Consider the following 14,255-nt stretch of genomic DNA (forward strand, 5'->3'; position numbering starts at 1 on the left):
TTTTTTTTTTTTTGTGGGGGGAGGGCGGCATGGCAGGAGGGAATGGGCATCCCTCCTGACAATTTAGTGCGGGGGGAGGGGGATTCCCGGTGCCTTGTTCGGCAGGGGTTATTGGGAGGGCTATTGGTAGGAGGGCTATTTTTTTTTTTTTTTTAAAGGAGCAGATGTGCATGTGAAACGCACAGCATCTGTGCCCATTTAAAAAAAAAAGTTTCCTGCCCTGAACAACAGTGACAGGAGGATGATTTTGGGGCTTCCCTTGCCTCTCAGCTGTTCAGGCTTCCTCTGCCAGCTCTGCGCATGTGTGAGAGTCACTCTCATAGTGATCAATCGAATGGGAGAGTCAGCGATTGCGATGAACCTCCGCACAAATCATCTGCATGCAAACCTTTTAGTGCCTCAATAGCTCTTTTTGAATCAGCCAAAAATCGGATCAGAGCAGACCCACACGGTCTTACCGATCCTCTTTAGTGCATCTAAGTCTCAGTTTGTAATTTTTTGTCAAGCATGTTTCATATTTAAATGGATACAAATCATTGATGTGGCCATTACAATTCACATTATGTTTCACAAAAAGGGGAGGTTTGATGTTGTGATAATGATGGACATAAGACACTTAAATATTAAAGGCTTCTCTGATGAAGCAGTCACTTAAACTATACAAGTCACTTAAACTATACAAGTACCGTATTTTCACGTAGCTAACGCGCACCCGTGTAAAACGCGCACACGGGTATAGCGCGCGAAAAACACAAATTTATGTACAGAAATTTTTATATACCGCGCACACCCGTATGCCGCGCATGCTACCCGACTCTCCTTTCGCCCGCCCCGACTCTCCTCTGGCCACCCCGACTCTCCTTTCGCCCTCCCCGACTCTCCTCTCCCCCTTGAAGTCCTGTCTCCACCCTGAAAGCCTGATGCCCCCCCGATGTCCGATTCACACCCCCCCCCGCAGGACCGCTCGCACCCCCACCCTGAAGGACCGCTCTCACGCACCCGCACCCCCACCCCGAAGGACCGCTCGCACGCACTCCCACCCACACCCGCACCCCCACCCTGAAGGACTGCTCGCTCCCCTTCAGCCTCCCGACCCCCCCCCATCATGTAGAAGCTCCTACCGGTGTCCTGCTGTTTCCTCTTGGCAGTCCCGACTCCCCGACATAATCGGGGCAAGAGGGAGCTCAAGCCCTCTTGCCCCCCCGACTCCCCGACACGATCGGGGCAAAAGGGAGCCCAAGCCCTCTTGCCCCGCTGACTCCCCAACTCCCCAACAATATCGGGCCAGGAGGGAGCCCAAGTCCTCCTGGCCCTGGCGACCCACCCCCCCGCTAGTTGTTCGGGCCAGGAGGGAGCCCAAACCCTCCTGGCCACGGCGACCCCCTACCCCCACCCCGCACTACATTACGGGCAGGAGGGATCCCAGGCCCTCCTGCCCTCGACGCAAAACCCCCTCCCCCCAATGACGGCCCCCCCCAAGAACCTCCGACCGCCCCCCCCAGCCGACCCGTGACCCCCCTGGCCGACCCCCACGACACCCCCACCCCCCTTCCCCGTACCTTTGTGTAGTTGGACGGACAGACGGGAGCCAAACCCGCCTGTCCGGCAGGCAGCCAACGACGGAATGAGGCCGGATTGTCCCATCCGTCCCAAAGCTCCACCTACTGGTGGGGCCTAAGGCGCCTGGGCCAATCAGAATAGGCCCAGGAGCCTTAGGTCCCTCCTGGGGGCGGGGCCTTGGGCACATGGTCGGGTTGGGCCCATGTGCCTCAGGCCCCGCCCCCAGGTGGGACCTAAGGCTCCCGGGCCTATTCTGATAGGCCCAGGAGCCTTAGGCCCCACCAGTAGGCGGAGCTTTGGGATGGATGGGCCAATCCAGACTCATTCCGTCGTTGGCTGCCTGCCGGACAGGCGAGTTTGACTCCCGTCTGTCTGGCCAACTACACAAAGGTACGGGGAAGGGGGGTGGGGGTGTCGTGGGGGTCAGCCAGGGGGGTCACGGGTTGGCTGGGGGGGGCGGTCGGAGGTTCTTGGGGGGGGCAGTCATTGAGGGGAGGGGGGTTTGCGTCGAGGGCAGGAGGGCCTGGGATCCCTGCTGCCCGTAATGTAGTGCGGGGTGGGGGTAGGGGGTCGCCGTGGCCAGGAGGGTTTGGGCTCCCTCCTGGCCCGAACAACTAGCGGGGGGGGTCACAAGGGCCAGGAGGACTTGGGCTCCCTCCTGGCCCGATATTGTCGGGGAGTTGGGGAGTCGGCAGGGCAAGAGGGCTTGGGCTCCCTTTTGCCCCGATCGTGTCGGGGAGTTGGGGGGGCAAGAGGGCTTGAGCTCCCTCTTGCCCCGATTGTGTCGGGTGTCGGGACCGCCAAGAGGAAGCAGCAGGATACCGGTAGGAGTTTCTACATGATGGGGGGGGAAGTCGGGAGGCTGTGGGGGTGCGAGCGGTCCTTCAGGGTGGGGATGCGGGTAGGAGTGCGTGCGAGTGGTCCTTCGGGGTGGGGGTGCGGGTGCGGGTGCGTGCGAGCGGTCCTTCGGGGTGGGGGTGCGAACGGTCCTGCGGGGGGGGGGGTGAATCGGACGTCGGGGGGGAACTATGTAAAAAAAATTTTGTACAACGCCCTCATGCGTATAACGCGCAAGGGTATGCGCGGTATGTAAAAACCACGTATAACGCGCGCGTTATATGCGAGAAAATACGGTATACTGCAAGACTATACAAGTATACTGCAAGACTCCTCTGAGAATTTTCCTCCTTCTTAAAAAAATGCATATGACTCTAACTAGTTATATGTGATATATAAACGCCCACCAGTGATATAGCTCAGTGTACTTATTGATTTGTTTTATACAAAGAGCACATATTGTGAAGTTTTTGGAAATTATAGTAAGACACAGATCTGGGTAAACTCAGAGAAACCCCCTTGATCCCAATGTCTTCAGTGAACACTGGGAGACTGTCCAATAGATATTTGTAGCTATTTAGTAAGCTGATATATACATGCATACCCCCAAATCCTTTTATATGACAAAGCTGCTATATTAGAAGAAGATGGATACTCACAATATTCATAAGGGTGAGGAGGTAGTTTTGAACGTGTTCTTTGCCATGGAAGCGGATGACCGAGTCGTCTACACCCAGAAGCACCTCGATATTGTAGTCATGGTCTCCAGCATGCCTGCGCCGCCTCTGTGTATCATTTGCACTCCGTTGGATATTGTTGTAAAGTTTATCTAAATCATCAAAACCGGCAGGGGCGGATTCTGTGAACAAAGAGAGAGGTTTGGTTATTGCCCCTTGAGAGGTAATTTTGCTCACATTTGTACACCTGCTATTGGGTTCACAGGTTTTTTTTGTTTGGGGTAAAATGTATGTATACCTTTCAATTCTCAAAAGAATGGAGGCGATTCTAAAATGGTGGCACCATTTAGGTACCCCCAATGCTGCACAGGGTCCACCTATTCTATAATGGCATCTGGGCACCCCAATTTTGTTATATAATATGTTTGTTGGCATTTGATATAGCATCCTAACTTGGGGAAGTTCAGGATGGTCTACAATTTTTTTTATTGTTATCAGGTCCTCTTAAGTATTTTCCGTAACTGTACCAGCAGGCTCACAATCTAATTATGTACCCGGGCCAATGGAGGGTTATGTAACATGCCCAGGGTCAAAAGGAGCAACGCTGGGATTGAGCATACAACCTCAGGGTGCTGAGACAGCACCTGTAACCACTAGACCACTCCTCCACAAGCATAAACCTGCATTGGCAAATTTAAGCATGATTCTCTACACCAGTGGTTCCGAACCCCAGGCCAGTCAGGTTTTCAGGATAGCCCTAATGAATATGCATGAGAGAGATCTGCATATAATGGAGATGCCAGGCATGTAAATCTACTCCATGCATATTCATTAGGGCTATCCTGAAAATATGACTGGCCTGGGGGGTCCTCCAGAAAAGGGTTGGGAACTACTGCTCTACACCAAGTCAATGGCAGGTGTAAATGAGCATGCCTAGGTGTGTCATGAAACATGCACAACTTATATTATTCTGTAAACTGTATGTGTAAGTTTAAGTCCATGCCCTCCCATGTCCCATCCACAAGTTTGTTCCCTTACAGTTACAGGTGCTACTTTTCTGTGTTTGGTACCATCCCAAATTCCTTACCAATGTATTGTCAAATTTTTCTCTCAATCAGTCTATCGTCCTGCTAATGTTCTTTCCACTGCTTCATCCAACTCAGGCAGAGATCTCCCTACATACCTCAGACCAAGGGTGGGGAACCACAATGCTTGAGGACCACAATCCAGTCAGGTTTGCAAGACCTTCCACAATGAATATGCATGAGCTCTATTTGCATACAATATAAGAAGTAAATACAAATCAAACTCGTACATATTAATTGCAGAAATTTTGAAAACTTGACTGGGTTGTGGACCTCAAGGACAATGGTTGCCCAACCCTACTCTATTACTATATTATTTACATGGGGCAAAAGACTACCCTGTTACAGAATTGCATTTTACATGCCACCTGCTTGTCCTAGGATAACCCTAACACGGCTTGTTAAAAGGGGTCAAAATGTATTAAAATTAAAAAATTAAAAAATGACCAAAGGTCAATGTATAAACAAATTCCCCCAAACAGTAGGAATTCGGAAGAAGGACTTGACATGGTACAAACTCCTTCCCAATCCTGTCATCAGGAATGCTACCTCCAATTGGCGACACATTTACATGCACATAAACTTATATAAACAACTTGACCCAGTAGCCTAGCGAGGGTGAGTGGCACCCGGGCGGTGGCACCCTTCCCCTGCCCTCTTCTCTGTCCCCTCCTGCTCCTTCCCAATCCTCCCCCCCCCCCCGTCATTTGTGTATTTCCTTCCCTTCCCCCGTACCTCTTTAATTTTCCCAGCGCAAGCAGCATTTCAAACTTGCTACCCGCGTCGCGTCTGCTCTCCCTGTGTTGTCACTTCCTAGGCACGGGACCCAGAAGTGATGTCACAGAGAGCAGAAACCAATGTGGGCAACAAGTTTGTGATGTTGCTCATGCCAGGAAAATTAAAGAGGTACAAGTAAAGGGAACGGGCAGATACGTGTGGCAGGAGAAAGTCAGGAAGGAGTGGGGGGAGGGGGGAAAGAGAGGTGTATGGATGCCAGCACCTCCACCAAGATGGTGCCCAGGATGGACTGCCCCCTGCCCCCTCTTACTATGCCACTGACTTCACCTGCATAGCTAGAGCAGTCAAGAGAACCAAGAACTGAAGCACTCCATAGTATCACTACCACACAGAAGAGCAAAGACAGCCCTTGGTGACAAGGATGCCAAAAATGTCAAAGAAGTCACAATACACCAGTGGTCTCAAACTCGCAGCCCGGGGTCCACATGCGGCCCGCCAGGTACCATTTGATCATAATCACAAAAGTAAAATAAAAGCCTCTTTAGCTATAAATTACAATATTATTATTAAGACTTAGCCAAAAGGAAAGATTTATAAACTCTAAAGAGTTTTACCTCATGCAAAATTGTCATTTCTTTAATAAGACATTAACTATTTTTTCAGCGGCCCTCCAAGTACCTACAAATCCAAAATGTGGCCCTGCAAAGGGTTTGAGTTTGAGAGCACTGCAATACACTAAAACAGAACTGATATGACCCAACATGGTGGGTTCAGCTTCCATTTGGTAATGCCGGTCTGAAGCATGCATTGGTGTGACAGCTGTTTATAACCTCTCTGTGTGATTTATTTATTTTATTACAGATTTGCTATAACATTTTTAGCTGTCAGTGCAGGACAAAGTAGTGTACGTTCTAAAACAAATCCATAAAGAAAGGAACTACAAAATTAATAGAAAAGCAACCGTTCGTACCTATAATACAAAGTATAAAGGTTAGATAATAAACATATAAAACAAGGAAACAGGTCAGTAAAGAGTCAGGTGCGTGATCCAGCCTATTTGGGACTACAAATTGAGTAGGACACATTTACTGTATGCACAGACTGAATACTGAACCCAGAGTACATGAGCATTGAGTTTGCTTTCTGTAAAAAGACCCCTGACATAGGTGTACACCAAAACATTTCCATGTAGGCTCATACCAATAAACTCCTTTTTAGTATATTAGAAGCTAGAAGCATCCTCTATCTCCTTTGTGTTTTTGCTGAAAAGCAAGTTAAAGTATATGTGGCGAGAAACTTGGTTCTTTGAGTTAGTCTGGAAGGATCTATTGTTTTGCTTGAAACATGGGTGACTTGAGCCTAAAAGGAGTGGTGTGTGAGGCACTGCTGTTATTTGCTGTGTTAATGAAGCTACTAACCTCTAAGAAGCTGCTGCTATAGGCAGCTGGCCAATCTTACCTAATAGTTGGGGCAGCCCTTGCCCTACCCCTATTTTGGATGCTTGGGGTGGTGGTGGGGCACCAACTCATCCCTCGCCTCAGGCAGCAGATTGCCTTGAGCTGCCCGATCTTAGGGATAAAAGAATTATCTGTTCATTTGCACATGTAGTTAAAAATACCTTTGCCTAAGAAGACACTGATTTTAGCCTGCATTTATCCAGGGAGGTTAGAGTTTTGCTTCCTTTCATTTGGTTACAGATAGGATCGTCTGAATCTTCAGAGGAGCTGCTGGTTCCAGACAGGTGGCAGGGCAACAACTTAGCAATACTCAATTGAAACTGGTGAAAACTGGTGAAACTGGTGAAAACAGGTTTTTTTATATTTTATTTTTGTATACACACAGATATATACTTTTTGTATTTGAACGAACTTTGGGACTGAGAAACATTCTGATTTTAAAAAGAGTTACCTAGTCAAATACTTAACTGTGGTTTTGGATGTCCTAGAATAAAGTTGGTATTAAGCTGAAAGGCATGACATGCTTGTTTGAGGTTTGAATATTATCACTAACTATAATGAGGTCATTAATGCAAACTTGATCATATGTGAATGTTAAATTAGCTTTGTTTTTCATTTATATTTAAATTTAATTTATCTTGTTTAAACATCTGATGACAATTGTTGTTTTACATACCTATTTAGTTTTATTTTACCTTCAATTGTTATTTTGTTTTAAGTTGCAATAAATACATATTTAAATGTTTAACCTCTATGATGATGTGAATTGAAGGAGAAACCTTTTGAAACATCTGACCATGATTATAACATCTCATACATTTAATTGTAATAATTAAATTGTAACGTAATTGTATCACATCACCACTAGGGGGTTGTATACCATGGTACCCAATACACCATTGACGATTATACAAAGCCACTGAGAAAGAAACGCTAAGGTTCAAGAAGTTAAGTTTGTGGAAAAGCAAGTAGTATTAGTTGAAAAGCATTAGGTGCCTCATTATCTTTATGGTCATTTCCAGTATAACTTACTTTGTGGTTAATTTTTAAGCTAACAGCATTAGAGCACAGAGTTAAAAAGGTCTACTGATAGTATAATAGCTGAAAGCTAATACTTAACAAAATATAATCTTGCTGGACTTTTACAGCACATCCTGTGGAGATCAGTGGTTTAATTATAAATATATTGTCATTAAAATTCTTCCCAGAACTTGTGTTTAAAAAGTTAAGGATTAGTATTACAACACAGAATACTTTTTGCTTTCAAATGCAACACCTTATAAAGCCTTCACACCCTTGCACATTTTTCATTCATCGATCTAAAAAGTAGGAGCTTGTTTCACTAATCCACAGAACAAACTCTACAGTTTAAACGTCAAAGAACAATTCAAGAAACATTCAGAGAAGCAGAAGGAAAAATGTTAGGTGTGGGGGGGAGGAAGAGCAGAAGAGGAAGGTATTTTTTCCCTCTTTTTCTCCCCACACATAGCTCAAACACATGTGCAATATATAACTACTCCCCTCCAAGTGTACACAGACTCACACACATAAACATATAGGCACAAAATATATATTCCCCCAGTAACTAAGGATTTGAACCCCACTGTCCACAAATGATTACACTTTCTTCTTAGAGCTTCTGATTTTAGGTTTTCAGCCATAGAAATGCAACACTAAAACCATGCCACTTCTTTACTACTCTCTCACCCCTCTCCTGGCTTGACTTGTATCCACTTAGTTTTAATGCCTTTTCTGTACTACTGATTCTGAAATCAAACACAATACCATAGTAAATGACTGCAGTAAAGACCTGCATGGGCCATCTAGTCTGCCTGACAAGACAGCCAGAACCACATCATCATGGCTACATTATAGTTAAATTCAAATTATCAATACCTGATTATTCCAATAATCTAAAAATATTTCTAGCATTGTATTCACTAATTTCAACATGAAGATGTCTTCTCTTCCACTGAGATACACAGCACCCACACTCATTACATATGACGAGGTATGAGCTCAAATACCCATACTTGATCCTGTTTTATCTTTGCCATTTATAGGACACAAACTATAGAAGTCTGCCTGTCACTGGACTTGCTTCACAGCTACTGGAGTTGCCATGAAAGCCTACTCCAGCCCATTTTGCATTATTGGGATACTGAACATTGAAGTCCCTGGGATGCACTGGGAGGGGCTTAAAGCCCTGATTGGTCCAGGTGTTTAAGACCCTGCCTATGTGAGGGCCCTTAGTCGCTTGGGCCAATCAGAGCCTTAGGCACCTTCCCGGTGCACCTGGGCCAATCAGGGACTTAGGCCCCTCCCAGGATGCACCGGGAAGGGGAAGGTTCACCTTTTTCAAGAGGTGGGCCTTCCGGCAGGAGGGAATGCCAATTTTCCAGTAACGGTATGGGAGTGTTGTTCAGGCAGGAGGGAGTGGACATCCCTCCTGCCAATTTTGGATGTGGGAGTGTCCTCAGGCAGGAGGGAGTAGACATCCCTCCTGCCAATTGGGGGGAGGGGGTTCTTCTTCCTGCCGCAGTGGGCTGAGTTGATCACGGCAGGGTAATTTCCCCAATCAGCTGAGCTGGCAGGACTCCCGAAGCCACAGTTTTGGAGAGTCCTGCCTGCTCAGCTGATCAGAGATTCCCCTACCGCTATCAACTGATGGTAAACTGCGGTCTAGTTTCAAGATCCCCTGGCAAAGATAGGTGGCTGAAATGTAGGCCAGGGTTTCCGGGCCTACATTTCAGTCACCTATCTTTGCGTGAATCACACCTAGGTAGGCGCTTTAGGCCCCCAATGCCACTTCCAGCATTGACCACGCCTACTTTGGCATTCGGCAGCCTAAAGCACCTATCTAATCTAATCTAATCTTCATTTTATATACCGAATCTACTCCCTAAGGAGCTCAACTTGGTTTACAGTTTGTTAAAAAATGAAACACAGCAAGTAAAAACTGTGGAATAAAATCAGAAATTGGTTAGATTAGATGGATGGAAAAAGTTAGAAAAAAATATGTTGAATTGCTTAAAATTACTATACAACAGCTAAAATCAGATTAACTATTGTGAAAACAACCAGGTTTTTAAACTTTTTTGAAGTTGAAATAATTGATCTACCAGTCTTAGAGAATCTGGAAGTCCATTCCAAATTCTCATCAATTTAAAAGTAAAAGATTTACTAAGCTTCCCAGTGCTTTTAATACCTTTCAGAGAAGGAAATGCTAATTTATGAATTGTTGTAATTCTTGAATAGCAGGATCTAAAGGAATTCCCACTAAGGGTAATCAAAGAGTCAAATATTCCATAAAGGAGTTTGAAAACCACAGATGCACACTTGAACTGTATCCTATGATGGACTGGAAGCCAATGGAGTTTTCTCAGCAATGGGGAAACATGGTCGTACTTTCTCTTTCCAAAAATAAGGTTGGCCGCTGTATTCTGTATTAAATGGAGATGATCTAAACTGCCCTGTTTAATACCCAAATAAATAGAATTACAGTAGTCCAACTGGGCCAACACAGTTGATTGTACCAGTAATAAATAATGTTCTTAATAAAATAGTGCCCTATATAGGTGCGATTGTGGTGCCTTTTATTTAGGCACCGGTAGGCACCTCGTTCTTGTCATATTTTGCTATTTCTTTTTTTTTTTTTTTAATGTTTAAATCTTTTATTATTTTTCAATTTAAATTCCAAGTATTACACTTGTATAGAAAGAAATAATTGAATAGATATCAAATACAATACAAATATAAATCATAGATTAACAAATATACTATTTATGCTCAAGTCCTCAAATTAAGATCCAAGAATTAAAGAAAATTGGCAAAATAATAAAGAAAAATAGTAATAATACATAAGAAACTGAGAGCTATGGCAGTGAAGTGAGGTCATCAATAACCAAATTATAGGGCTCAAAGATTATTTGCATTCAGATGAGACATTGCCACGAAATTTGTCAATTGTGATGGTTCAAAAAACACATATTTGAGAGTACGGTAACACACAATACATTTACACGGATGTCTTAAATAAAAAGTTGCCCCCAAAGATAAAACCCCAGGTTTCAAAAGAAGAAATTCACGGCGGCGCCTTTGTGTCTCCCGTGCCAAATCTGGAAATATTTGTATTTTGTAACCAAGAAAACGTTTTTGTCTATTTTTAAAGTAAAGTTTTAACAACCATGTTTTATCAATTGGCAAAGCTAAAGTAATAATCATAGTGGCTGATGATGCTAAATCCTTCTCAGATGTCTCTAAAATCTGTGAGATGTTTAAGGGTTCTTGATCTGAAGATTTTACTTTTTGTTGTTGATTTTGTTCTTTATCAGGCAAATAATAAACCCGTGAAAATGGTGGTAATGATTCTTCAGGTATCTCCAAATTTTCCACTAGATATCTCTTAAGCATATCTCTAGGTGTTACCAAATCAAGTCTTGGAAAATTGATTAACCTTAAGTTGTTGCTACGTGAATTATTCTCAAGCATTTCAATCTTCTTCCTTAGGTTAATATTGTCTTTAACTAAAGTCTCTTGTAATTGTTTCGATGTTATAATTTCTTTTTCTATTTTCTGAATGGATGAGTTAGAAGTGTTCATTTCTTTTCTTAAATCCTTGAGTTCTTTATTATGTTCCTTAATTTTTCCTTCAATTTGTTGAAAAGTAGGAGTAATATTTTAGAACAAGCTCCGAACCACCTAGGGAGGAGCGATGACAAATCGGCCGAAGCCTTGGGGGCCAATCGGCTAGGCGCAGGGGGGGGGGAAGGGGGGTAGGATAGATTAGGGTGAGCGGAGGGGAGGTCGCCCCTTTCGATCCGGCTTCACATGAGGCGGACGCGGCTTCCCTCCCGCTCACCCTCGACTGCACAGGCCGGCAGCAACGGGCTTTGCCGTCGTCTTCGCTTGCAGGGATTTGGGTGGCTGGTCGCCACGGAGGGAGGTTCTCTCTCTGGCTCTGTGCATTGGGGTGGGCGGAGTGCGGCCGTGTCTTGGTGGCCCCGACGGCCCAGGCGTTGCCAGTGGACCGGCGGGTGGGGGCGCTGGGGGCCTCGGCGGGGATGGGCCGCTGCACGGGCGGCCTGGGCGCGTGGCCGGGAGCTCCCGTCTGCGGCTCCTTTTCGCCGAGTGTCCTCTCTTGCTGCGTGCGCTCTCTCCGTCCGGGTGCGCGCACGGGGCGGACGCGACTTCCTTCCCGCTCACTCTCAAAAAAAAAAAAAAATAAAAAAAAAAAAAAAAAAAAAAAAAAAAAAAAAAAAAATAAGGCATTGGGTTCCTCACCTCGTTTGTTGCCCTCTCTGGCTCTGTGCCTTGCGGTGGGCGGGGGGACGGCCGCGGCTTCGGGGTCCCAGCGGCCCGGGCGCTGTGAGGGGACCTGCGGGTGTGAGCGCTGGGGGCTGCTGCACGGGCAGCGTTGCGGGCCCGTCTGTGCCGCGAGGGGGGGATTTGCCTCTGTTGCCGGGGGCGCCGGGAGCGGCAGCCAACTGCTCGTCCCGACGCGGCCGGTTTTAGCTGCGCGGCCCATCTCCTGCTGCGGCGAGGCGGCGGTCCCTGGCGCCATCCCTCCCGCGATGCGTGGCTATCTTCCTTCCCCTCCCTGAACAATCCGGCGGTGGGGAAAGGGGGGATAGGGGTCTCCTGCCACGCGGGGCCCATTGCAGCAGCGTCCTTCCCCTCCCTAAGCACTCCGGCGGTGGGGGAAGGGGATTGGGGTCGCTGCCTCCCAGCTGCCATGCTCCCACCCCGAACCAGGCATCATGGCAGCCTGCGGCCGCACTGGGCCGCGTGGCATCCCGACTACGGCCGGCCGCTAACGGTTGCTGTCCGTGCCCTGGGCCCATGGCTGGGGCGTTGTACGCGGCGGTATGGCCCGACGGGGGCCCATTGCGGATCGGGTGTGGTTCGGAGCTTAAAAGCAATTGGAAGAGGGGTCCTTTTATTTGGTGCATCAGTATTTCTTAGTTACTCGTGCTGATTATAGCATAGTACCATTTTCAAAAAAAAAAAAAAAATTTTTCTCCATGATGAACTGAACAGAATTAGGAGAAAAATAATGTTTCTATGTTCAAATGTTTAATTTTCTTCATTTCTCTTTCTGTGTTCTCTTCTTCAGTATAAACTATGCAGGAATCATACTTCTTAACAGAGCTCCAGTGTCTTAATTACCCCAAATAAAGAACGTATAATCTAATCATTAATCAGATTTAACAAAAATGCTAATTAACCCAAACATGACTAATGTTATTAAACTGAAACTGTTACAGCCACCGTGTGGCTTGAAACTTCCTCAGAAAGGGACAGAGCTTCAATTGAACTAATTTCAGTTCATCCTTACCCTGATTACTTCCTACAAACTAATACGAGGGCGAATCAAAAATTAAAGGCAATTGTTAAATTACGCAAGAACCGGAACATATGTACTCGCACGTTGCCTGTCGGATTGTTTATCCACGCTCGGTGTAGCACTCGGAGTTTAGTCATGTGGCAGCCGCGAGGTCAGAAACATAGGCGCTCCTTTGCAAGATTACACCATCGAAGAACAGCGTACAGTAGTGCGCTTTTCTTTGGACAGAGGGAGTAAAACCTGTGGAAATGCACCATTGGATATTGACTCAGTCTGGACGTAACACCAGGAATCTACCTGTGTCCGACGAGGCAGATGACGGTTGACCGCTTTGGGCACCCGCCCAGGGTCTCAGTGGCAGCCATGAGCTGTTCCTCCAGGAACTTGTCCTAATTTTCTTTTAACTATAGAAAAGTGCATTTGCATTTCTACCTGGGTCCGACGAGGCAGATGGCGGGTGACCGCTCCGGGCACCCGGGAGGCTGCCAGCCACGGCCACATGTCTCGGCACGGCCATCGCTGCGGTTTCTGCAGGGAGGGATCGACAAATTTAATTATCTTGACAATTCCCTGCATTCGGATTCCCCTATTGCTATCTGAGTGTAATTCTCTGCATTCTGTGCTTTCCTTATTGCTACCTGAGTCTACTTCTCGGCTGCAATGTGCTGGGCAAAATATAAGACCTTGCCTTCAGGGCTGTGCTAGATGAGGAAGTTATGCTTCACGGGTTATTTCGAGTCTTCCCATCTATCCAATCAGCTAATTTTAATGATCCGATAATTCTTATCCTTGGGATGAGAAATATTAAAAGCATTTATCTTTCCAGTTATTCCAATTAATGAGACAGCGATGACACTGGACTCATCACATTTCTTCATTCAATGAATTTTCTTTAACTATAAATTTCTTATTTCCGGGAATTATCTTTAGTGATAAATTTCTTATTTCCGAGAATTTAACTAGAACTTGCAATAGGGAATAGCTGTGGCAACTGGATTTGACTGCCGACAACCTACAAATGTACTGTTTTTTCCTTATTAATTTCTGCTATATAACTTTACCTCATAAAACAAGGAAGACACTAGTTGGAGGCCGCTCTGTTTTCCTTTGACATGACATGCTGATATACAATCATGTTCCACTCTCCTTATGCCGGTACTTACTGTATCATTCTATAAGTATTTCTCGACAGCACAAGTCACGATCCATGCCGCCGTGCCGAAGAAGCCACCAGCACCAAAGAGGCGCTACCACCGCGGCTTCTACGGCCGCACATCTCAGCTGGAGCTCAGCACCGCCCGCAATTTTAACCCCACTAAGCTAGAGGGCAAATGAGATAGTCCAATTGCTTAGCCTAGGATAGGATCTCCCGAGATTGGGGCAGCATCCACTCGGCGGGAACTTCGATTCACAGGTCCTGCCCTTAGACTTCGATTCATGGATCCGATGTATACTACTGTACAACACTGGCTTCATTCGAGAGCACAGAGACCACATCAGCTGACCTCTGGAATCCTGTACAAGCAGCGGCAATGCGATAATCAGCATCTGGGAG

General features: G+C 46.1%; 1 protein-coding gene across 2 annotated transcripts in view; it reads right to left on the bottom strand.

The window, feature by feature from the left end:
• Positions 1 to 14,255, bottom strand: part of ADAMTS3 (ADAM metallopeptidase with thrombospondin type 1 motif 3) — a 320,349-nt gene that overhangs the window by 141,985 nt on the left and 164,109 nt on the right. For both annotated transcript variants that reach the window (XM_033961379.1, XM_033961370.1), the window contains exon 5: positions 3,057 to 3,256. In XM_033961379.1, the coding sequence (XP_033817270.1) occupies positions 3,057 to 3,256 (200 nt within the window). The remainder of the gene's footprint in view (positions 1 to 3,056; positions 3,257 to 14,255) is intronic.

Source organism: Geotrypetes seraphini, chromosome 1 (genome assembly GCF_902459505.1).
Source record: "Geotrypetes seraphini chromosome 1, aGeoSer1.1, whole genome shotgun sequence".
NCBI classification, from domain to species: Eukaryota; Metazoa; Chordata; class Amphibia; order Gymnophiona; family Dermophiidae; genus Geotrypetes; species Geotrypetes seraphini.